At 39.8% G+C, this 26393-nt stretch overlaps 1 protein-coding gene across 9 annotated transcripts in view; it reads right to left on the minus strand.

The window, feature by feature from the left end:
- lama2 (laminin, alpha 2) overlaps nt 1-26393 on the minus strand; it is a 364467-nt gene that overhangs the window by 171836 nt on the left and 166238 nt on the right. For 6 of the 9 annotated variants that reach the window (XM_056268199.1, XM_056271046.1, XM_056270303.1 and 3 more), the window contains exons 19-23: nt 18654-18865; nt 15297-15403; nt 13652-13912; nt 8851-9028; nt 3646-3782 (exon numbers count right to left, since the gene is read on the minus strand). In XM_056268199.1, the coding sequence (XP_056124174.1) occupies nt 3646-3782; nt 8851-9028; nt 13652-13912; nt 15297-15403; nt 18654-18865 (895 nt within the window). The remainder of the gene's footprint in view (nt 1-3645; nt 3783-8850; nt 9029-13651; nt 13913-15296; nt 15404-18653; nt 18866-26393) is intronic. The other 3 variants (XM_056232539.1, XM_056272103.1, XM_056271356.1) reach the window with 1 other exon arrangement.

Raw genomic sequence — 26393 nt, forward strand, 5'->3', positions numbered from 1 at the left:
CAGCCAATGTCAAAACCAACCTCATGACAGTTTAATGTAATGTTAACCCATAAAGCTAAGTGCTTTCTTAAGTTTGATAATTAATCTGCTATGTCATGTTTATGACATATTTATGATGCATTGGTTTATGTCAAGTTGTCATTACCAAGACACTGACAGGTTATGATGTATTGGTTTATGTCAAGGTGTCATAACAAAGACATCTCAAACAATGTCATATTTGCATTAAAAATGTCATAAGACTGACATTGAATTGAGTGAATGACACTTAATAACAGTTGTCACAAACATGTGTCATGTCATGATTATGAAGGTGTCATGTCAGTCTTATGCACACCCCTTCAAGTAAAGTGTTACCGAACAGTCTTTCTGATGTGAAGAGTCATCCAACGTCCTTAAAACGCAGGTTACCTTATAGCCGTTGGTAAGACTATCTGTTCTAAGAAAGAGGGTTTGAAGTTAAAGTCCAGACCCTGTGGGCAGACTGATGACACGGGAACCCCAATAACTGACTGGATACTGGATTAAGTGACTGGATACTGCACTTAAAGTGTGTACTTTACATGGGCAGGAGGAAAGCAACTTGATTACGAATATAAGAAACAAGAGCTTTTCATGTTTTTCAATTAAAACAGAAAGTACAATTAAAATTAATGTGGATAGCAGCTCACATTATTTGTTGAGAAACATTTTCTTTCATTTTGGTATTTTGATTGCACAGTTTGGTATCCACCATTGAGTAATGACATTAGGAGGATTATTAAGAGTAGCAATTTTCTTGTTTGTTTGTTATTACTCTTTTGGCTCTACGCACCTGAAGCTAAATCATTTTTTATCCATTTGGAGAGCAACAACGTTTTCTAGTTTATCGGATCTTTTTCCATAATATTTACATAAAATAGCATTCACTTTCACTGTGTAACAGTTTGTGTCTGTATTAAAGCACACAACTATGAAATAGCAAAACAAGCAGACTTTAATAAAGGGAACATAGCAAAACAACCATGTAATCCAAATACGACACCAAACTATGAATACACAGGCAGAACTAATGAACTAGAACAGAAACAGGTATGTGATTATTCAGAAGGAATAGGAATATATACAAGGAATAGGAACTGAACTAAAACACACAGAAACTGATCATAAGCTTGACACACTGCACGTGACAGAACATTCTTGAAAATAAAGGATCCATTCAGATATGGCGTTATTTCCCTGTCAAATGTCGAGAGCGCATTATTGTAGCGTGAAAGTACATTAATATAATGCGCGAGCGTAAATCTCTCTGCTCGCGCGCGGGAACTGGGCGCGCGCTCTCAGACACACGCTGCTCTTGTAAGAATTTTCTCTGGGCTCGCTCAGAGAATATGCCTGCACTTAAAACGTGTTCAGTGCAATCGCGAATCTCTCCTCTTCGCTTAAAATAAGCGTGTATGTGCTTAGACTGTGTCCCGTGCGTTCGCGCATGCCTAATTACTCTTCTCTTCGATTTCTTTCTCTTTGCTCTTGGCATAAACGCTGTCAAAACGGCAACAACCAATCAGAAATGGCTATTCCATATGTTATGTAGGGTTTTTTTCCCCCTTTTTTCTGCTGTTCTGTAAAGCACTTTGGCCAGCCAGTGGCTGTTGTAAAAATGAGCTATATAAATTAAATGAACTTTAACTTGTGAATGTCATTGGTTGTTTTTGGTCATAATCCTTGTCCTTGTGTTCCCATTGTCTCTTGTCTAGCTTTGTTCCCTGTACCATTGTTGGTGATTCTATGTTTAGTCCAAGTTTATGTTCATGTTAATTTCATATTGTCACTTCAACCCAAATCGGTTTATTGGAATAAACTATACTTGGGTTCAATTCAACTCGACTTCAGTGGACTACATTACACATATTATAGACATGATTCATGGGTCTTTTTTTTCTTTTTTTTTTTTTCTTAATTTTAAAATCTGAAAGTTCTTGTTTTAGGTTCTTCATATAGGCCTATTATACAGGCCACCTTGTTACATGAAAAACATTAAGAAAGGTTTTAATAATTATTAAAACCTTTCTTAATGTTTTTTTTTATTGAATGAAAATTTTTGTATTATCTTAGAAAAACATTAAGAGATCGTTTATATAATGGGAGAATTGAACGTTTGAATAACGTTCTTATAACCAAGCAAGAACGTTAATACAACGTTTATATAAAGGGAGGATTGAACGTTCTAACGTTATTATAACCAGGAAATAACGTTAATACAACCAACGTTTATATAACGGGAGAATTGAACGTTCTTATAACCAAGAAATAACGTTAATAGAACGTCTAAAAAACTGGACGTTTTGAAATTCCCTAGAACACTCAGAAATAAAGTTTTTATAACTTAATGGGAACGTTATTAAAACGTTCCCATTCCCATAAAACGTTCCGTTCCATCATATTCTGCACGTGCGCAGAGAGATTCGCGCTCGCGCATTATATTAATGTACTTTCGCGCTACAATAATGCGCTCTCGACATTTGACAGGGGAATAACGCCATATTCAGAACCACTAAGAGTTTAAAGTCTGATCAATAGAACTGACTCAATAGAAATCAGTGTGAATAAAATGCACTTCTCGACACTGCCCTAGGTTGCTTCTCTTTCTTCCCTAAGGCGAGAACTTTTCCACTGAGATTGAGAATCACTCTTTCCCCCTGCGGGGTACCCCAAGGCTCCGCTTCGGGCCCGGTCTCGTTATGCTGTAAATGCTCCTGTTACGTTTATTTTTTCTCAGACACAAAACATCTCATACTGAGTTCTGCCTTACAATCTCTGTTTGCCATGAGGACATAGTTAGACGGCTACCAAACTTTTGGTAAGATGCAAAGTTTTACCACAGATTGCTTTATGCAAGGAGGTGATGAGAACCTGTGTGTTGTATGTGTCATTGAAGAAAACATTACGGTAAATGCTTATGAATCGCATTTAATTACACTGTCACTGAAAAGAGTTTTGTCATGTTTGTGGATACCTTAGGACTGAGTGGGGTGGTCTGGGACTTATAAAACAACCAGTGTTTTGGAAGCAGACTTCAAATATAGCTACAAAATGAATGTCACACCAGTAATTGGTTCACTGTAGGAAACCGTACCATATACAGTGAATAACAGCAAATGGTCATTTTATGTAATTTTATTATAAAATGCTGTCAAATGTATGGTTTTTAAGAGTAATTGTTGTATAACTTACAGTGGAAAAACAGTAAACGGACATTCCCAGAATTGCGTGTCTGACATATCAACACATATGAAGGCAACACTTTATTTAAAGCCTTTATGTACAAGGCATTATAAAAGTATGTACATTATAATGCATATCTTTTTATAAATAATTGTAACCAAAGTTAAAATGCATTGTTATGTTTGCATTGTACTTTAAGTGCATTATTCAGTACTTGAAGGTGATTTTTGATTGATTGAACCAATTCAGTTTGAAATTGAATTGTAAGGCAACAATCAAGACCTCTTGCTGATGTTCTGCTGCTCTGAGGCATTAACTCAAAGATTCACCTCGACATGCCCTGATGAATAATAATGGTGTTTGTCAGAAGATAAATCTACGCAGCGAGAGCAGACAGCAGTGGAGCGGTGACGGCTGGAGGAGAGGAGAGATGAGCCGTACCTTACAGCCGCTGCTGATGTCGTGACCCCAGTGGTTGGGCGCACATCTGTCACATCTCTCTCCCACGGTGTTGGGCGGACAGATACACTGACCTGTGTTAGCGTCGCAGTTATTTCCCACGTGGGCACACTGGCACGCTGCGAGACAGACAGAAACAGAGAGCAGGTTAATTGCGGAGCGCAGTGAGCACCTGTTTAAATGTCAGCGCCGGCTGCCGTAATATCAGCGAGATAGAAGACGCTCCGACTGGAAGGAGATGATGATATAAACACCTCAGATGGAAACTGTAGCGCTCAGAGGTCAGGCTCGTTGACAGACGCATTCAGGAACTGGAAGGCGTTGTCTGAAATCTGAACGCTCGGCACACAAGCGTTCGCTCTCAAGCCGTTCCATGCGTCTCCTACGTCTGTTGTGTTTCATTTACAGCATCAGCTTTATCTCATACAGTCAAGTCACCTTTATTTCTATAGCGCTTTATTTTGGCAAAATTCATCAATAATGAAACTATCTCAGTTAAAGCAGCTCTAAAAAGACAGTAGAATTATTGTTCAGCTCAATTCAGTTCAATGATTCATGTTCAATGCAGATGTTGCAACGTTAAGGTGATGATACACAGGGCAACTTTTTGAGCAATGTTGCCGTCAATGGGTAACCAGGTGAGACACTGGGCCCACGACCGATCTAATTATCCAGATAGAAATGTATTGGCCATTTTTAATGGGAAAGTGCCCAAGCAACAATCGCTCGGCAACATTGCTCAAAAAGTTGCCCTGTGTATCATCACCTTTAGTGTTATTATCCAGAGCAATTCAGTTCAGATTTCGTTCTCATCCCGTCAGTGCAGTTAAAACGATAATATTACTGAATATTAATGGTCTTTTAAAACAGAAAGCAATGAATGTGGATAGTAGCTCACATTATTGGACGAGAAACATTTGCTTTCATTTTGACACTTGCACAGTTTGGTAAATCAGATGCGTAAGCATAGCCATTATGTTAAAACTGTGTCTTAAGGACTAGTATGGCCAACTAGCAGTTAGTTAGGGGTAATCAATCTTACTTTTAATTTTAGTATTATTACACCAATCTATGTTTTTATGTAACCGACTTAAAAAATAAATAAAACCGTCTTAAAGAATCATTTTTTTAAGACTAGTCTTAGCGGTTTATGTAACAGTTTATTGAGACAAAGGGACTACAGATGCTATAATCTGGCATGTTTACTTTTGTATTTTTATACTAATGTTTATTAACATGCATTGTCCCTTTTAAGTATAAATATGTCTCCTTAAACTACAGATTAGGTAAAGATTATGGTGAATATGAGTTCAGATTGACTTTGAATGACAACAACAGCCTATGGCTGAGACCCTAAAGTGACATGAAGGGGGGAAATGAGATGGAGCAAAACTTATTTGTCAATGCTTTAGTGTTTTCGGTAACACTTTACTTGAAGGGGTGTGCATGAGACTGACATGACGCCTTCATAATCATGACACATGTCATGAATATGAAGGAGGGTTTATGCATGTTTATGACAACTGTCATTAAGTGTCATTCACTCAATTATGACATTTTTAATGCAAATATGACATTGTTTGAGATGTCTTTGTTATGACACCTTGACATAAACCAATACATCATAACCTGTCAGTGTCTTGGTAATGACAACTTGACATAAACCAATGCATCATAAATATGTCATAAACATGACATAGCAGATTAATTATCAAACTTAAGAAAGCACTTAGCTTTATGGGTTAACATTACATTAAACTGTCATGTGGTTGGTTTTGACAATGAGGCCATTATAACATGTTAATGACAAATTCAATGTGTACCACTGTACACTAAAAAAAATGATATGTTGGCTTTACTTAACTTTTTTATGTAAACAGGTTCCACCGGTTCCACATAACTATGTTTAGTTAAACAAACATAATATGTTCATGTAACTTCAACATCATGGAATTTGGTCATTTTAAGCGACCCAATTAAACTCTGAGCTAAAGAGTTAATTAAGTGAATAACTGAGTGATGATTGAGCATTATTGAAGACACCTGATGTTAACAAGCAGAATCTCTGAAGGAGAAAACCGGAATGTTTAAGTCACCATTATGGAGATAAGTGTGTGTTTTAGTTGGGCTCTTGACCATTAACTTATTAACTTTAGATTTTGTTTGGTTGCTGTACATGGGTTATAACAGCCGGATGAACAATAAACAAAGGTCATCTGATGGTGTTGGTTGTGTTTTAACATAATCGTTATTTCACAATCATTTGATCATTTGAGTCACTGAACTTATATTAATCCGAATTTCTGAGATAAGTTTACCTTACGAATAATAGCAGCACTGTCATTGTAGAGCATACTATTTTAAGACTTTTCAATGAAATTTAAATGATCAAATCAATAAATAATAAATAAACTTCCTAAAAAATATTTTGAGTAGGCACACACAGACATCAAGAATCAGCCTGTGAATCTCAACAATGGTGACAATTATAAAGCATGTTGCAGTGCATTCTGGGTGCCACCAATCAAAACTCATTCATGGCTCCCATCATGCATTGCTGCATGAATAAATAATGAGCTTATGATCTGTTTGTCACCATTGCTGAGATTCATATGCTGATTCTTTATGTCTGTGTGTGCCTACTCAGGATATTTTTTAAGAAGTTTATTTTTTATTTCTTGATTTGATCATTTGAATTTCATTGAAAAGCCTAAAAATAGTATGCTCTACAATGACAGTAAGGTAAACTTAACTCAGAAATTGGATTCAATATAAGTTCAGTGATTGAGGTCAAATGATTGTGAAATAATGATTATGTTAAATCACAACCAACACCATCAGATCCCCTCAGTTCATTGTTCATCTGGCTGTTACAACTCATGTACAGCAACCAAACAAAATCTAAAGTTAATAAGTTAATGGTCAAGAGCCCAACTAAAACAAATACTTATCTCCATAATGGTGACTTAAACATTCCGGTTTTCTCCTTCAGAGATTCTGCTTGTTAACATCAGGTGTCTTCAATAATACTCAATCATCACTCAATTATTCACTGAATTAACTCATTAGCTCAGAGTTTAATTGGGTCGCTTAAAATGACCAAATTCCATGATGTTGAAGTTACATGAACATATTATGTTTGTTTAACTAAACATAGTTATGTGGAACCGGTGGAACCTGTTTACATAAAAAAGTTAAGTAAAGCCAACATATCATTTTTTTGAGTGTAGTCGAGGTCAAGAAAAATATTCATGACACAGTTATAATGCCCTCATGACAGCCAATGTCAAAACCAACCACATGACAGTTTAATTTAATGTTAACCCATAAAGCTAAGTGCTTTCTTAAGTTTGATAATTAATCTTCTATGTCATGTTTATGACATATTTATGACAGGTTATGATGTATTGGTTTTTGCCAAGGTGTCATAACTAGGGTTGGGTACCGAAATTCGGTGCCAATAGGGAACCGGTTCCGACGTAAACGGTAGTAACCAGACCGAATAAGAACGAAAATTTCGGTGCCTGATTTCGGTGCCTAACTTCATTAGGCACACACACACACGCAAGGTCTCTCGCTCTCTCCCTCTCCGCCGTGCGTGTGCTACACAGTTTGGAGCACAGTTTCTTCTGTCTCGCATGCGCGCTCTTTCTCGCAAGGTTTGGCTGCATTTCACGTGTAAAACTACATGTCAGAACGCCCTCTGGGTGTGCCGATAGTCTGAATCCCATATAGAATCAAGCCAATTAATTGGCTAATGGCGCGGGCGCCGCCTCGACGCACTGACGTCGTCATATTATGTTGGCGCGCGCGCGCCATCTGCTCCTCACTCCTCAGATTTCTCTGCCGAAAAAGAAAGCTGGTTGGCAGCGCGAGCAGCTTGGCAGCGTCCGGGCAGCGTCCCGTTCCCTATTGAGAGATATGTTACACCAGTAACCAGAGATGTTCTCTTTCATAGGTTCACTCAACGCTGCGTAGCTAAGAAGCAGTGGATTTGTAGGCTGCTGTATCACGTGCCGTTTGAACTGACGCGCTACAGCGATCTGTCACATTTCAAAGAGCCAAAACGTTATTTATTGTGTGAATCTCGTAAAAATATTGACAGAATCTGACAGCTGTGGATTTGTTCCATATCAAAAGTAACCTTCTCTGTCTTGTCTGTCGGTGTCAGTGTCCTCTTTGTCCGCGATTTTTCTGTGTGAAAAGGGTCATTTGCGTGAGTCTCACGGTCAATGCGTGAGAGTTGGCAGCTCTGCCTGCTAGTAATCTCTATTAATCTCTAGTATTATTACATTTTTTGATACAATATTGTTTCATTTGATATTATGTAAATATGAATTTTTATTTTATATTGGTTTTATTATTACCATATGTTACTTGTATTTATATTGTTTAAAGATTTAGGTTAATATTGTGTCCAGTTTGGCCCTGTAAATTAAAGGGTATTATTTTTTTATAAAGTGTGTACGGTTTCATTTTCTTAAGTACCGATTTAAGAACCGTTTAAGCACCGGAACCGTTTAAAAAATACCGAGTAGGTACTGGAATCGGATAAAACCCAACCGATACACAACCCTAGTCATAACAAAGACATCTCAAACAATGTCATATTTGCATTAAAAATGTCATAATTGAGCAAATGACACTTAATGACAGTTGTCATAAACATGCATAAACCCTCCTTCATATTCATGACGTGTGTCGTGTCATGATTATAAAGGTGTCATGTCAGTCTTATGCACACCCCTTCAAGTAAAGTGTTACCAGAAAATCTAAATCAGAGTTAAGGCTCCAAATGAGTTTAGTGATTCAGGTCAATTAGAGATTAGTTAGAGATTGTTACCGTGTTTTCTTGCAAATGTTTTGCGTTCCGCAGAGAAACTGCGATCGCTCGCAAAGAGCTCAAAAGGTGCTCAGGGGAACGCAAAAAAAAAAAATTGTGAGAAAACGCAAAAGCATTGACAAACTATTTTTCCTCCCAGCATCATGTCCCTTCGGTGCTCCATAGAAATGACAAGAGGGGAATTAATAATGAACAGAATTTTAATTCTTGAGTGAACTGTACCTTTAATGAGATCTCATTTGTGTTTTGTTCTATCTTCTAGAATTACTGTAACAATGCATCTAAACGCACATCTGGATCTGGACTGAATTAGACCTCTCTATTTCCGAGGTTTGACTTCTTACGTGTGCAGCCGCCCTCCTGGAAGCTGAAGTGTCCTGGAGCGCAGCGGTCACACTTCTGTTCCGACACACCAGGCTGACAGCGGCACTGACCGCTCTCGTCACAATCAAACGACTTCGATCCGAATGAATTGCAGTGGCATGGGACGCAGCCCTGAGAGCCCTGCATGTGAAACCCCGACTGAGAGACCATGCAGAGCAGAGAGAGAGAGAGAGAGAGGGAGAGAGAGAGGGAGAGAGAGAGAGAGAGAGAGAGAGAGAGAGAGAGAGAGAGAGATAGAGGAGAGAGAGAGAGAGAGAGAGGAGAGAGAGAGAGAGAGAGAGAGAGAGAGAGAGAGAGAGAGAGAGAGAGAGAGGAGAGAGGGAGAGAGGAGAGAGAGAGAGAGAGAGAGAGAGAGAGAGGGAGAGAGAGAGGGAGAGAGAGAGGGAGAGAGAGAGGGAGAGATGTTAAAATAAGGCTATCGTAAGCTTTGTGACACTTTCCACAAATAAGGTACAAATAGTTTTAAGTAAGCAATGACAGCTCATTTGCCATATACTTTGAGAGACCTATTCACTGTAAAAGAATTATATGATCAATAAGTTATAACAACGTAAGTTCTATTATTTTTAAGTTATACAAGATCCGACATACAACTTTAAACATCCAAGTTGGTTGTACTTAAAAATGTACAGTGTTTAAGATGCATTAGAGAACTCAGGTTTCATTTTCATTTTTTTTTATGAAATCCACCGATTGTAGCTCAACCTGAAGCTTTTATAAGGAGAAAATTAAATTAATTATTTGGTAACCACAAAACAAACACTGGATTCAATCCAACCCCCAACATTAAATATATAAATAAACAAACAAATAAATACTTTTTTCTACAAGTATTTAATGGCTTATTAAATGAGGGGGAGGATTTCATTAAGAGCATAAAGCTACATTTTGTACCTGTACTTGTGGATTGCGTCTTACAGTCATACAAACATAATATCTTGTGCATTTATAAACAACCGCCATTAGTGTCTCAGAGAGCCGAAGACCCTCATAAACTCAGCACAGATCACAGACCTGAACAGGCATGCAGACAATACAGAGCAAACCTGTGTTTCACACAACTCACCTTAAAGACTGTATCATTTTGAGAGGTAAACCACCAACAATTTCATTTTAATGATCAAAGATTAGTATGCATTGCTGATAAATCTGCACACAGCATGTGGATGTGAAGCCATTGCTCTGGGGTGATTGACAGCCATCTGTCTGCTAGGAACAGGTGCGCGGTCACCGTAGCAACCAATGACAACTGGTCCTGGCACACGCTGTCGGTGCCACCCCACGGATGCCAAATATATGAGGAGACGCACACACACACACACACACACACATCCCATCATGCAAAGCTGCGAGCCAAAGTGACAAAACTCTCCTCCAAGAGAACTCGTATCCGTGCCTTTTTAAAGATTAAGAAGAGACTAAAACAGAAAAAAAGAACAATGTGCTTTCTGCCCGCACAGACAGATCAACTCCCTTAAGCGCTACTTAACTAATGTTACATGTAAACGTATAATTAAAAGCCAAAGCAAACTGTGCACATTATGTTCCATCCTTCTTAAAGCCAAAGGCTGCCTTATTTTAATTATGTGAACATATATTGGGTCTCATTCGCTAAGAACTGCACAAAAGTTGTGTACTTAAGCATGCAGAAAAGTTTCTTATATTGCATGTGAATGTGTTCTTCCTCTCGTGATGTTGGTGAGTCTGGAGAAGGTTAGATGTGTGAGCACATGCACACCAGCACAGAAGCTCAGTTCAAGAGCTTGTGAATTGAGAGTCAAACTTTCCCTGATCTTTTGACATATAACGCCCTGTTTACACCTGGTATTAAAGGGGCACTAAGTAGGAATTCCGTTTTTGTCAAACAGCGACCCCTAGAGTCGCTGTGGAGCACTTGTACTGTCGTGAATAGCACTCACGCAGAGATGGCCCGCACTCTCGGCCGGATCCCCTCCCCCTGTACACCGGTACCTGTTCAGTAGGATGGACGCTGTAACGAGTGGAAATAAGGCGTGGCCCCTTTAAGAGCTGCGCGCGCCCAACACCACATGTATACGGCGCCGGGTTATTTCTGTTTGATGCTCATTTCATCAGAATTTGATCAGATCTGTGTTTTGCCGTAAAGCAATTTGTTACCTCGCGAGACCTGATTTCACACGATACTTCCTAACCCGCCGGCCCAAAATGTTGCAAGGGTGGTTTTGCGGCTCACAGGCACCAGGGGGGTGCGAGACGACCACCATTCAACACGAAATCAGTAATATAAACATTACAATGACTCCAAAGCTGTTCGGTTAAGGTCAAAAAGTTACTTAGTTCACCTTTAAAGGGGCGGTTCAGGATTGTGGACATCGGGCCTCATTTCCAAGTGAGCCTTATTAAGGTAATGATACACAGGGCAACTTTTTGAGCAATGTTGTTGGGCAATGTTGCAGTCAACAGGCAACCAGATGAGACACAGGGCCCACGACCGATCTAAAGTATCCAGATAGAAATGTATTGCCCATTTTCAATGGGAAAGTGCCCAAGCAACAATTGCTCAAAAAGTTGCCCTGTGTATCATCACCTTTAGTGTTATTTATCAGTGGAGACAGTTTTCAACAATGTTCATCCAGTCGTTCCAGTTGCATAGTTCGCCGGTGCTAGGCTAGCGCGAGTCAACGGTAACTGCTAGCCTGCCATTTTTACCCAATCCACAGTGCACCAAACGCAAATACATTATAACGCCAGACTATCGATGTAAATGTCTGTTGAGAGAATAATGTTAGAAATCAAACTACCCTTTCATTGCATTGCAATAGTTATACTTTGTTCCCTGTATTTATTAGCGCAGTCTACAGCAGCGGCGGAGTGATATAGGTAACCGAGAGAGGTAGTGAGAGAGAGAGAGAGAGAGAGAGAGAGAGAGAGGTAGAGAGAGAGAGGTAGAGAGAGGTAGAGAGAGAGAGGTAGAGAGAGGTAGAGAGAGAGAGGTAGAGAGAGAGAGGTAGAGAGAGAGAGGTAGAGAGAGGTAGAGAGAGAGAGGTAGAGAGAGAGAGGTAGAGAGAGAGAGGTAGAGAGAGGTAGAGAGAGGTAGAGAGAGAGAGGTAGAGAGAGAGAGGTAGAGAGAGAGGTAGAGAGAGAGAGATAGAGAGAGAGAGGTAGAGAGAGAGAGGTAGAGAGAGAGGTAGAGAGAGAGAGGTAGAGAGAGAGAGGTAGAGAGAGGTAGAGAGAGAGAGGTATAGAGAGAGAGGTAGAGAGAGGTAGAGAGAGAGAGGTAGAGAGAGAGAGGTAGAGAGAGGTAGAGAGAGAGAGGTAGAGAGAGGTAGAGAGAGAGAGGTAGAGGGAGAGAGAGGTAGAGAGAGGTAGAGAGAGAGAGGTAGAGAGAGAGAGAGGTAGAGAGAGAGAGGTAGAGAGAGAGAGGTAGAGAGAGGTAGAGAGAGAGAGGTAGAGAGAGAGAGAGGTAGAGAGAGAGAGGTAGAGAGAGAGAGGTAGAGAGAGGTAGAGAGAGAGAGGTAGAGAGAGAGAGGTAGAGAGAGGTAGAGAGAGAGAGGTAGAGAGAGGTAGAGAGAGAGAGGTAGAGAGAGGTAGAGAGAGAGAGGTAGAGAGAGAGAGGTAGAGAGAGGTAGAGAGAGAGAGGTAGAGAGAGAGAGGTAGAGAGAGGTAGAGAGAGAGAGGTAGAGAGAGAGAGGTAGAGAGAGAGAGGTAGAGAGAGGTAGAGAGAGAGAGGTAGAGAGAGAGAGGTAGAGAGAGGTAGAGAGAGAGAGGTAGTGCAGGTAGTCCCGAGTGTAGTGCGCTTCGGTTCTGTGTTTACTTTTCGGCGCAGGACTACTAACCGGAGCAAAGTAAAATCCCGCCGCTGCTGAGAAACTAGTTCCTGTAAATGTATTGCGATCATTGAGATGCAAGAGTACTTTGATTTCTAACATTATTCTCTCAACAGACATTTACATCGATAGTCTGGCGTTATAATGTATTTGCGTTTGGTGTACTGTGGAGTGGGTAACACTGTTTTTAATGGCAGGCTAGCAGTTACCATTGACGAAGACCCTAGTTCTCTCTCCATTCCTGATTTCTAACACACACTCACAGCAGAAACTAAAGCTGATGATCTCCATATTTTTTTCCCTCGTCTCCGGTCATGTTCATATGTAAATTGCCCGAGCTTATTTTGTCCATTAGATCGAAAGATCTGAAATAACGCATACATTCACCCTCTCAGACCCTCCCCTTGAAGAAATCAGGACAGAAGTGGTTGAAAGTGGACAAAAGAGACGGATTAATACACCAGGTGTGAACGGGAATGTGTCTCCCTCGTCTACTTGTGATCCCATCGACCAAAACACATCATTTGAGTGGTCATTTGACTACAAAAACAGAACTCAAAACTTTCGTGACCATAATAATTATTTCACAAGCAAAAATGCTACCCAATCAAAGCAAGGGGAAGTTACCCTCAAACGGCGTGTTTAAATCAGAGGGATTAAATCAGGGGCGAAAGTGGCCATTTTTCCACTAGAACATTATAAGTGCGCCTCCAGGAAACTTTAAAGTCATCATGAAATGGAAGTTCTTCCTTATTGTGCCGTATATCCGAGTGAAACGGCTTCAGGAACAAGAACAAATGTGGGCGGGGCTTGATTTTGTCCATTTGGAATTGATTGGTTGGATGGTAGATTTTTGATGTTGATCCTCACAGAAAGTCACACACATGCACACACACATGCACACACACACACACACACACACAGAGCCTGTGCACCCATCATGCCATGCGTTTACCCCTGTGCCGGGGCGGTAGGCCCCTCGAGGGCAGCCCCCTCTGCTCTCCCATCTCTGGATGTGTTTGATGGGCACCTGCTGCACGGGTCTCCGGGTCTCCCTGCGGGTGTGAGCCGGGCGTATGAGGTCACACCTGCGGCCCACGTGCCCGGCCCGGCAGATGCACCTGCCCTCAGAGTCGCAGCGCTGGGACACCGAGCCCCGAGCGCTGCACTGACACGGCATACACAACTGAGACTCGCCATCCCACCAGCAGTTCGGCTGAACACACACACACACACGGGGTGATGAAGAGGCAGAGGCATGAAAGACTGTGTCCGCTGCGGATCTTAGAAGGGATTTACTCGTACTGGCGCAGTGAAAAAGAAACGTGCCACTAACAAAAGCCACGTTTCCATTACCCTTCAAATTGCGAATTGAAAATACGGTCAATGGAAACAAGTCAATTTCGCAAAAACTCCCATTTATCGCAAAAAAACATTCGAAAACTGCAATGGAAACATTTACAGGTCACCTGACGTACGTAAAAGTCGATCATTGTTTAAAGATGACGCGGCGTGGTGTGTTATTTGGACAGAAGACGAGACAGTTCTTCATTAAACTCATAAAAGAAAAAAATATCACGTGAATACTGGATTCTAATCAACAAAGAAATGCCACAATAGCTTGTTTTCATATGACGTCACGCCACTGCGTTGCCATGGCGCGAAATGCAAATGGAGGGCAGGAAGTGATTTGCTGTATTTAGAAAGCTCTATAACAAACTCAAAATGCCTATGTTTTGCGTCGTTTATGGTTACTTAAATCGATCAAACCACGAGGAGTTTTTATCGTGTACCAAAAGTTGTTGTTCATAAGGGGGAAAATGCAAGAAACTGACCGAAAAACTCTGGAAAAACGGCTTGCAAACCTACGTCTGCGGTCGGGAGGAGCCGAATGGGAAAATGCCCGTGTGTGCAGTGATCACTTCGTCAAAGGTGAGTTAATACAACTTAAGTGGCTGTGTTTGTGTAACGTGTAACGTTTACGAACTTTGTAAAGTCAAAGTATCTGTAAGACGAGGTAGTTGCTGATATCTACCGCCTCGATGGCAGAAAAATCTTTCAATTCAGTTGAAAAATCGCTCCTCTTCATAAAGTAAGGATCACGTCCAACATAGGTTTGATTTTTTGTTTATATCTTTCTCTTGTAATAGCGTGTAAAGTAGTACAGTACGGACTTTCCTCCATCTCGTCCATTGCGCTCTTCACTCCCTGCTCTCCATCTGAATTTTGCGCGTCATCATAATCACGTGACTGAAACCCAGCTATTGATGAAGGTAAGCAGATATGAGGGATAAACACCCAGAAACACCTCATATGTGACACTCGCAAGTATAAGGGTCTTTCCTTGCCATTAATGCTTGTATAACACGTCTACGTCTCCTTCGGTTAATAATAATGGCTAGTGCGGTGGCTGAGATATCCGTAAACCTACCAACATCCATCGCCATGATGTTTGGAATGACTTTTGGCGGTTTAGTCGCAGATCATCGGTTAATGGAAAAGCCGTCATTTTTATCAACATTTAGAAAATATGGTAAAAGTTTTGCGCAAATCTGTAATGGAAGCACGGCTAATGACAGCATTCGGTGTTGTTTACCCACCATACACTCCTCACACTGGCGTCCGAGCACATGTTGTCGACACTGGCACTGGCCGGTCTCCTGATGGCACACCTCCGACACCGACCCGTTACTGTGACACCGACACGCTACAGAGACAGAGACAGACAAACTATACATTATGCACTTATACACTTATACTTATTCTCAACCGTGAGGTGTATGAATTGTATGTGGTTATTTTGTAATTCAACATTGGAGTCTGAAGCCCCTCCCCCTCCGCTATGTCATTAAAGCGGTGACAGTCGAGTGCATGAAGTGTCCAACATTGCACACTTGTTTTTTCCAGTTAATTAATTGCATCATCCTGGTATTTAAAGTGCACTTTTTCTTTTGGGAATTTTCAGTGTGAACAAACTACTTGCACTATTATACTACAAAATATCATAGAATAGTGCAGAAGTATGCAAATTGGGACGCACCTATTAAAGTCCCCCTGTGGTGAAATCCAGCTTTTAATGTTGTTTATGTGTCTATGTGGTGTTTTTAATACGCTTTAACCATGTGTAAATTCATAAGTCGACAGCATTGCTGAGTATTTTCTGCTTAAAACTGCAGTGAACCAAAGACAGTCTCAAAAACACGGTGTGAAATCGCTGGTGTTTCTGACGTCACAAACGACCTTGTAACCAATCAGATCAACGTGTGATCGTCAACCAGTGGATCTCTGAGCTGAGTGAGTGAGTGGAGGCGGGGCTCATCTGCATATTCATAGAACCGCGCATACTAAATGAGGCAAGGGTGTCGAGTTACAGTCAAGATATTTTAAGGCATGAAGATTTTAAATGAATAAGTTTAAATATGTAATTTTGGTGATCAAAGATGAGGCTTAAGAGATACAATGATTGACTACAGGGGACTTTAAGTTTTAAAAAAGCGCAGTGCAGAACATTATCTTTTGATTCAATATATACTACCAGTCAAAAGATTGGAATATGGTTCTCATTGGTTTTTAATATTTTTAAAGGTCTCCTGCTCACCAAGGCTGCATTTATTTGATCAAAATACAGTAAAAACTCTGATACATAATTACAGTTTAAAATGTGAATAAATAGTAAAATGTGAATTATTCCTGTGATTAAAGCTGAGTTTTCAGCATCATTACTCCAGTCTTCAGTGTCACATGATCCTTCAGAAATCACTCTAATATACTTTTAAATTGGCTTTTTAATTTTTTTATTTGCTGCTCAAGAAACATTTCTGCAGTGCTGCTTCATATTGTTGAGGAAACCTCCACACACTACCATTCAAAAGTGTGGAGTAAAGCAAGATTAATGCTTTTATTCAGCGATGACCTATTCAATTGGTCAAAAGTGACACAAAAAAGTGTTACAAAAGACTTATTTTTCAAATAAATGCTTTCTGTTCATCAAAGAATCCTAAAAGATGAAATGCATCATATTTTCCACAAAAATATGAAGCAGCACAACAGTTTTCAATGTAGGTCACTCAAACAACTCCCCCAGCGTCCCCATTGAGCGCTGCGCTCCCGCTGCATTGTTCTGCTCTTCACAAGACGTTATTCCCAACAGAAATAAAGTCAGTCCAATTTTCTTCAATTAAATATAAACATGCTCCGGAAACGGTTGAGCATTGAACAGTACAGACCTGATGTCAGCAACTGCACTGCTTTCTACTTTTTAGGCTTGGTGCACATTTTTCAAATATGACTTTTGTACAATATTTAGCAGTGAAAAGCTTCTATTTAGCAGTTTTTTAGTTTAATATTAAAATTTCTATTTTTTTCAGTCTGATAATAGAGTTTGATTATTTTATAAGTACATCAATTTACGTAGAAATGTAATAATAATTGAGAATATCTCAATTACTCATTACAAATGAAAACATAAAAAATCCTAAAACTGTAACAGGTTTAAATTAGATTTTGAATCCCATCGTTTGATTTGAACCACACGATATGAACATGTTTTGCAATATTATCACCATATAAAATGAGCTAAGCACCGCTAAAGTCTGTGGGAACACATCGAGAGTTGAAAACTGTTTCATAGTCATGTTTCATGTGCAACCATGGGAATATTTTCTGAACTCGCCTCTAGCGTATATATACAGTAACAGCTGAAATTAAAAACCGGTGAGATTATTCAATATCCCATGACCCCTTTGCATGCTAATCAGCGCAGTGTGTGTGCAAAACAATCAAAGAGAACGACTGTATCCTGCTTCAGATGGCAGTGTGTGTGACCGTGGGCTGCAGGAGGACAGATTGCGGTTCAGTGTAATGCACACACACTTTCTGAGCACAGATGGTGCAGCGCGAGGCCTGTTGGAGGGGAATCGGTGTGTATTGTCCTTGAGGCTAGACGGCCTGGGCTTGATACTGGATCAGCTCACCTCTCTTTCTCTCTCTCACACACACACACACACACACACATCTGCCATACATTCCAGACTGTCTGGAAGTACACAATTTAATTTCTACAAAAATTGACACATTAACAACTTTTAAAGTGACAGCCAAATATGGCGTTTAAAGAAAGGAAGCAAAACATCCTGCTTTATAGAGAGCTTAACATACGGCAGCCGCTTTTCAGCACCCTACATTAATATACATTTATCTATAAGCAGTTTGAGTGTTTAAAAATGTTAGGTAATATTTGAGTAATTGAGGTAACTTGAGTATTATTTTTCTGAATATGTACTTCTATAGAAACTGAATCCCGTACTCAATAACATTTACAATGCTAAAATATTACTTTTTACTCCCTGCAATTTCATTTGCACCTTCAAAGTACATTTCACAGGTTATCTTAACCTAATAATATAAGATATTATTGAATTATATAGGTCAAAAAAATTTTTTTTCTTGGAATAACAAGTTTGTTTTGACATACGCAGGGATTCTCCAATCACGTTAACCCTGGCCTCACATTCATTTCTGACATCTAATCAACAACCGATGCATAGAACCAAGTTTCTGCCCTACATTTTTTCTCATTCAATAATCCGTTTCACTCTGATGTATGTCACAATACAGAGGGAAAAAAGATGCCTCTACATCCATTACATTTGATGTTGACAGTCTCCCCGTTCAGATGGGACCAGCTTTCCCAGAGGAAGTCAGGTAACTCGTGTTTCGCAGATTTTAATCCTGCCTGAATCAAACGCGTCTGTTTTTCAGTGCCTAGTGTTTTTCAGCTGTCTCGTCTTTCCTCTGAGAAAACGAATCCCATTCGGATGGGAATGTCTGAGATATTATTGATTTTATCTAAATCAATCTAAATCAATCTACTTAGATATAATTTATCTAAAACCTTTGGTTTTAGACATCACATATTGTTGTTAGCTAAAACAATGAAACTCAGCTCCTTCACTCACCTTGGCAATTCTTGGCCACGAGGGCATCTCCAAAGTATCCGTCAGCACACCTTCCACAGTCCTGCCCTCCGTATCCCTCACGGCAGCGCCGACAGGCTCCGGTCACCGGGTCGCAGCTGAGTGCCGCTGTGCGGTCCAGGTTACCGTTACATACACACGGCTGACAGGAGCCCCCAAGAACGTTGGGACGCCCGAAATATCCATTAGCACATCTGAGGACGTCAAGAGCAGAGAGAATGCATACTTTAAAAAAATGCGTAGTCAAAATACTCCAGGCCTTCTGCAGTGACACAAAACTGTATATCGGACCATTTGACCATCTCTTAGATCTGGAAGCTTGTTTCCGCCACAGAATAAAAAATAAAAAAGGTAATTGCGACTTTTTATCTGACAATTTTGACTTTTTATCCCACAATTGTGTGATATAAACTCGCAGTTGTGTGATATAAAGTTACAATTGCATGTTATGAAGTCAGAATTGCGTGATATAAAGTTGCAATTGCGTGTTATAAAGTCAGAATTGCGTGATATAAAGTTGCAATTGCGTGTTATGAAGTCAGAATTGCGTGATATAAAGTTGCAATTGCATGTTATAAAGTCAGAATTGCGTGATATAAAGTTGCAATTGCGTGTTATAAAGTCAGAATTGCATGATATAAAGTCGCAATTGTGAGTTATAAAGTCAGAATTGCGTGATATAAAGTCAGAATTGATTGATATAAAGTTGCAATTGCGTGTTATAAAGTCAGAATTGCGTGATATAAAGTCAGAATTGCATGATATAAAGTTGCAATTGCATGATATAAAGTCAGAATTGCGTGATATAAAGTCAGAATTGCATGATATAAAGTTGCAATTGCGTGTTATAAAGTCAGAATTGCGTGTTATAAAGTCAGAATTGCGAGATATAAAGTCAGAATTGCGTGATATAAAGTCGCAATTGCGTTTTTATATCTTCATTTTATATCTTCATTTTTAGATATAAAGTCCAATTCTAATGGGAAAAAATATTTTTTTCACTCAATTCTGATTTTATAACACGCAATTGCGGCTTTATATCACGCATTTCTGAGAAATAAAGTCAGAATTGCGAGATGTAAATCAATAGCGAGATTAAAATGTTTTATTCTGTGGTGGAAACAAGCTTCCATACTTAGACTCTCTTTCCTCTTACATTACAAAATAATTTATGCTTAAATCAATTTCTCACATGCATGTGTTTTATTAATTGCTACGCAGCCATGTAATTAGCTGGATAATGTACAGTCAGCCAGCTCGGGGTCCAGGTCACTGTGTGGGTTTGTTTTGAGATAATCAACAACTGATTGAACAATTATAGCTTATGGACAGTATGATGCATAAAGATATATTTAACTTCTAGCTTGACGGTGGTGCAGTGAATTAGCTGTCGATTTATCGTTTGAAGTTACAGTTCAAAGCAGATCAGAAGTTACTTTAGCCCAGCTATGATAGTGTGTGTACACAAAAGCTAAACCTTAACTAAACTCATCTGAGCTGAGAGTTATAGAGAATAGCTGGTGTAAATGGGATGAATGGACACACTTAAGGAAAGCATTTAAGTGTATTGCATTCCCAGACATGTGCTGTTTCTCTTTTAAAGGAGCTGTGTACACACTGTACTGGCTCCATTACAGTCCGTCTGATGAACAACCCTCTTTTGATCATGAAAAGAGCACCCGAGACTTTTCTCGCCAAAACAAAGCACGGACGATGAGAATGTGAGAGAAATATAAGGGGAAGAGACGCTATCACTTCCTCCGCTCGCTTCGCCCACCCGCTCTTCTTATCGGCTGTCGGTGCGTTCGGATCCAATATCTCTACTGAAGCAACTTGTGCTGCGGGCTGATAAACACGCAGTCTATCCACTCGCTTCATGTTAAATGGATTCCTCTGCGCTTATCTGCACACGGCTGCGCTATCTGCATGATGGCGGAAAGAGAAAGTAATCACTGTGTTTCACTCGCGCTCAGCGGATTCCACGAGCCACCCTAGATTTATTAATTGAATATGGCATTGCTTGTGACTGTCTTCTTTACAGGCCCAGTGGCATATAGTTCAGAATCTAACTCTAACATGTTGGAGATTTTAACATTTAAACGAAGTCTTAGATCTCACAATAACTTTAAAAGACATAATATCTCTTTAACGGTACAAATGCTCTGGGATCATGTCTCATTTAATGAATATTGGATTGGTTCATTCATATACAGTAATATCTGCATTTATAGTTGTGTTAATGTATGTCGGGCCAGATTACAAAGTGTCCTTTTTACCAAACTGCTTGTCCTGGTATTTGTCCTTGTACTTGCCATTTAACAATGGATTTCAAGTTGCATTGATAGGAAATTGTCTTCTAAGCACTTGACTGTAAATGCAATATGGAGAATGGGAATCATTCAAAAAGATCTGTTCACATTTAGGTGATTTTCTTGTACATTAAAACTGAACAAGGGCCAGATTTATTAAACAGGGCGAATTAGCGTGAGAGCACAATCCCATAAAAACGCCGATGGGAGTGTAAAGTTCTGCGTGTGATCGACTGACAACGCTCACAGTAAAGAACACAGACGCAGCCGGATCATTTCCATAATGACCAACACAATCTACCAACAGCATCTGGTTTAAGACATGCTTTTTTTGGCAGTAAATAATGGAACAGACACTGTCAAATTGATGAGCGCAAACCTTTGTAAATCACCTTGCATGATTCATTTAAATACTCTCCTCTCATACATTTTGCATTTGAAAGAGAAACTCCTACAAATGCATTTGCAATAAGATCAGCTGCAAAAATAACCCTGTCCACGCCTTTTAGCAAATCCTGACAGTAGTTTTTTTTACCGCCAAAAGAGAGTTTGCACTGGTGCAAGCTGTTAGTAAATCTGGCCCCAGGTCTGATGCCAAATTTGAAATTTTCTCAGAAAAAAAAAATCAGAAACTGAATGAAAATAAGTCACTCCATTCATTCATATGTTGTAGTGTAAAATACAATGCACTATAATGCAACTAATAAAGCAATTTCATATCTGGGGATATTACAGAGATCATTTGATGTGTAACCTCATCACAGCATCTAACATTATAGCCACTCCAAGAACAGACACCTTCCTTTTGGAAAAGCTAGAATCCTGAAAAATCTAAATCTTAACATCTAAATCTAAGTTTCTTTCTGAAGAGAAATACGGTACATAAAGAATTTTAGTCTGTGTATAGGTCCTTTAAACGTCTCAGATTATGCATATAACCATGGTTCCCTGAGAGGGGAACGAGACGCCGAGTCAGCTGACGCAATGGGGACGTGTCCCGCAGGACCCGGTGTCTGAGGCTCGGGAACCAACTAGCCAATCATGGTTGCAGTGATGCAGTGATGACGTCGCAGGGTGCTGCCCAGCATATAAAAAGGGCACCTGAAAACAAGGAATCAGCTTCAAATGTCTGAAGGAAGACATGTCGGTACGCCCGAAGCATGGCAAAGCGAACCGGCGTCTTGTTCCCCTCTCAGGGAACCATGGTTACATGTGTAACCTGAGAAGATCCCTTTCGAGGGAACTCAACGCCACTTCAGCTGACGCAATGGGGACGTCAATACCAACACACCATGCTGACCAGTGCCAGCAGGAGACTAAAAACACACTCAAAAAAATGATATGTTGGCTTTACTTAACTTTTTTATGTAAACAGGTTCCACCGGTTCCACATAACTATGTTTCGTTAAACAAACATAATATGTTTATGTAACTTCAACATCATGGAATTTGGTCATTTTAAGCGACCCAATTAAACTCTGAGCTAATGAGTTAATTAAGTGAATAATTGAGTGATGATTGAGCATTATTGAAGACACCTGATGTTAACAAGCAGAATCTCTGAAGGAGAAAACCGGAATGTTTAAGTCACCATTATGGAGATAAGTGTGTGTTTTAGTTGGGCTCTTGACCATTAACTTATTAACTTTAGATTTTGTTTGGTTGCTGTATATGAGTTATAACAGCCGGATGAACAATAAACAAAGGTCATCTGATGGTGTTGGTTGTGTTTTAACATAATCATTATTTCACAATCATTTGACCTGAGTCACTGAACTTACACTAAACCGAATTTCTGAGTTAAGTTTACCTTACGATTAATAGCAGCACTGTCATTGTAGAGCATACTGTTTTTAGACTTTTCAATGAAATTTAAATGATCAAATCAATAAATAAAAAAGAAACTTCCTAAAAAAGCATTTTGAGTAGGCACACACAGACATCAAGAATCAGCCTGTGAATCTCAACAATGGTGACAATTTTAAAGCATGTTGCAGTGCATTCTGGGTGCCACCAATCAAAACTCATTCATGGCTCCCATCATGCATTGCTGCATGAATAAATAATGAGCTTATGATGTGTTTGTCACCATTGCTGAGATTCATATGCTGATTCTTGATGTCTGTGTGTGCCTACTCAGGATATTTTTTAAGAAGTTTATTTTTTATTTCTGGATTTGATCATTTGAATTTCATTGAAAAGGCTAAAAATAGTATGCTCTACAATGACAGTAAGGTAAACTTAACTCAGAAATTGGGTTCAATATAAGTTCAGTGATTGAGGTCAAATGATTGTGAAATAATGATTATGTTAAAACACAACCAACAACATCAGATCTCCTTAGCTCATTGTTCATCCGGCTGTTATAACTCATGTACAGCAACCAAACAAAATCTAAAGTTAATAAGTTAATGGTCAAGAGCCCAACTAAAACACACACTTATCTCCATAATGGTGACTTAAACATTCCGGTTTTCTCCTTCAGAGATTCTGCTTGTTAACATCAGGTGTCTTCAATAATGCTCAATCATCACTCAATTATTCACTTAATTAACTCATTAGCTCAGAGTTTAATTGGGTCGCTTAAAATGACCAAATTCCATGATGTTGAAGTTACATGAACATATTATGTTTGTTTAACGAAACATAGTTATGTGGAACCGGTGGAACCTGTTTACATAAAAAAGTTAAGTAAAGCCAACATATCATTTTTTTGAGTGCAGTCTAGAATGAATCTTAGGCACAGATACTAAAAATTCAGCCAGCGAGTGGAAACACCCTGCACACTGTTGCAATGGGAAGGAGAGTAACCGCACTTAATACCCAGATACCTGGGGAAGGTGACAGAAGAGCGTATAACTATCATAGAGGATCATCTCAAACATCTGTCAGCTTTACTTCTAAATATATTTCAGGGAGCCAACCCTTATCTTTATTCTCTTCTAATAACAACGCTCTGTACCCCAACTCCCTCCCAAAGGAGAATTTATCTTCCTATAAAAATAGGATACTGCCCACCCAATGCCCTCAACTTGGGGAACGGGAGGAGATTATACAACTTCCTGTACCCCACATTCTCCTCGGAGGGGGAGGGAGGATAATTATTCTTCTCATAAACAAAAATATTGTTAATCTCCTCAAAAGTGACATAACTATCATAGATGATCCTCTCAAACATCTGTCAGCTCTACTTCTGAATATTTTATCAGGGAGCCAAACACCCAGTGCCAGCTCTACCTGATGCCAGCCTGACCCCTTATCTTTATTCTCCTCTAATAACAATCCTCTGTATCCTCGGAGGGGGAGGGAGAAGAATTATTCTCCTCAGAAACACACAAAAAAAAAAAATGTATGTCTAAACATAAGATTTATGTATTTGAATTGCATATCAAACAGTCAACAGCTCAACTAAAGCAAACACTGACCACCAACATGGTGACTTAAAATACAACTGTTGATTTAATTAAAACGGAAATGAAATAAAGTAAATCTGGTTAGTAATAAGTGAAGCTGGTAATGCTGTTTGAGTTGTTTAATCCTCCTCTGCTGAGATCTTCACAGATTTAATGTCTTATTTTATCTTCAGTTGATTTAATCTAAGGCTGTGGCTGAAGTCAGTTGTAGTTCTTGCGTTTCTCTTTCCTTCGATTATTCTGCTTGTTAACAGCAGGTGTTCATAATTAATGCTCAATCACCACTTAATTATCTCATTAACTTCAACACTGCTTCAATGGTACTTTAACTCTGTAGTGTGCACACATATGAACACTGAGCAGTGTTAATTTAACTTGGGACGTTTTTCTGTGTACTATTACTACATAAATCGTACCCGTTTCATTTACGTATGACTGACAAATATGAATCACATTCAGTTTATTAATAAAATTATATAAATCTTTTCTGTTTCATTTATAAATGACTGAAAAACATTAATCATAATTCAGATTATTAATTGGTTTATGTTAAAACTATGTAATCCAAATGGATGGAAATTTGATATGCAATTCAAATGCATAAATCTTATGTTTAGACATATTTTTTTTTGAGTGTACTACTCATAAACAAAAATATTGTTCATCGTTAATCTCCTCTAAAAGCACCCTGCTGCAACCCCGAACCCCCTCAAAGGGGGAGAAAGGAAACTTTATTCTCCGTTAATAACAGAATTAGCGTACCCCATAACCCTCCTCAGAGGGGAAGGGAGGAGATAGGGAAGATATTCGGGGATGGTAGAAAGGGAAGAGAAGAGGAAAGTCTCTAAACCGGTTTACCACCATCTCAACGGCAGTGCCTCTTCAAGATCATGAGCGAGCAATGAGTCCTCATATTCCACAGAAGAAGCCCAAGTTCTTCACGCAGCTCCGGGAAGAAAGGCACGGGGCGGGGCAAGGCGTTTTTCGCGTCGCGTTCCGCCCCCAGAAACCGAATCATCCAGCCGCCATCACTCAGAACGAGTCCGAGCGTGCAGCGGCCTGGGAAGCATGAGCAAACACTGCTTAGTGTCACCTTCCTCTCCAGAGAACAATAGCACACCGAACGGGCTTCCGCTTCATGCAGGAGGGCCGCAGTGCTAGGGAGAAGTGAGGGGAACTTGCTCATGCTCTTCAAGCAGCTCCGTCTGAGTTCCCTGCGGCTGTAAGTGGGAGCACGAGCCGCGAGGCTCAGCAGCTTGACTCTCTTCACTCATGAAGAGTGCCAGCTGAGAGCAGAGCTTTCTAAGTGAGAAATCACCGCAATGAATGCATCCAGCCCCCTCGAGGGCTGAACGTGCATAACACACACATCGTGACCATCGCCAGGCATTATGAAACGCAGGCATGGAGGAACACAGCATTTACTCGCCATATTCCCTTCTCTTTACCTTTCACACACTGCAATCTTCACACACCACACAGACAAGCAGCTTCCTGAAGACACTGAAACTGATGACGTGTTTTCAGGTGCCCTTTTTATATGCTGGGCAGCACCCTGCGACGTCATCACTGCATCGGCCATGACTGGCTAGTGGTACCCGTGCCTCAGACACCGGGTCCTGCGGGATGCGTTCCCATTGCGTCAGCTGACGCACCGTTGAGTTCCCTCAAAAGGGAACTCGTGTCAGACTGACTTTTATCATCTGAATGTGAATATATTTCAGTTTTGCTACTGACACTATAGTTATAGATTCTAGATCTGATTGTTCTTCAGATTGTTCCTATGTGTGTGTAAATGTGGAGCTGTCTCGGGATAAAAGATAAGTACAGAGTGCCACAAGGCTCTGTCTTAGGTCCTATTTAGTAGACCATCCAATTAGGCCACATTACAAGGAAAATATGGTGGCACAGTTTTATTTTTCCACTATTTTCATAGTTTATTGTTATTATTTTAAAAGAGGGTTTTAATTAGTGCAATAAGGCAGAAAAACCGGTATTAA

This window comes from Rhinichthys klamathensis, unplaced genomic scaffold (assembly GCF_029890125.1).
Source record: "Rhinichthys klamathensis goyatoka isolate OS25496 unplaced genomic scaffold, OSU_Roscu_1.1 h1tg000001l_1, whole genome shotgun sequence".
NCBI lineage: Eukaryota > Metazoa > Chordata > Actinopteri > Cypriniformes > Leuciscidae > Rhinichthys > Rhinichthys klamathensis.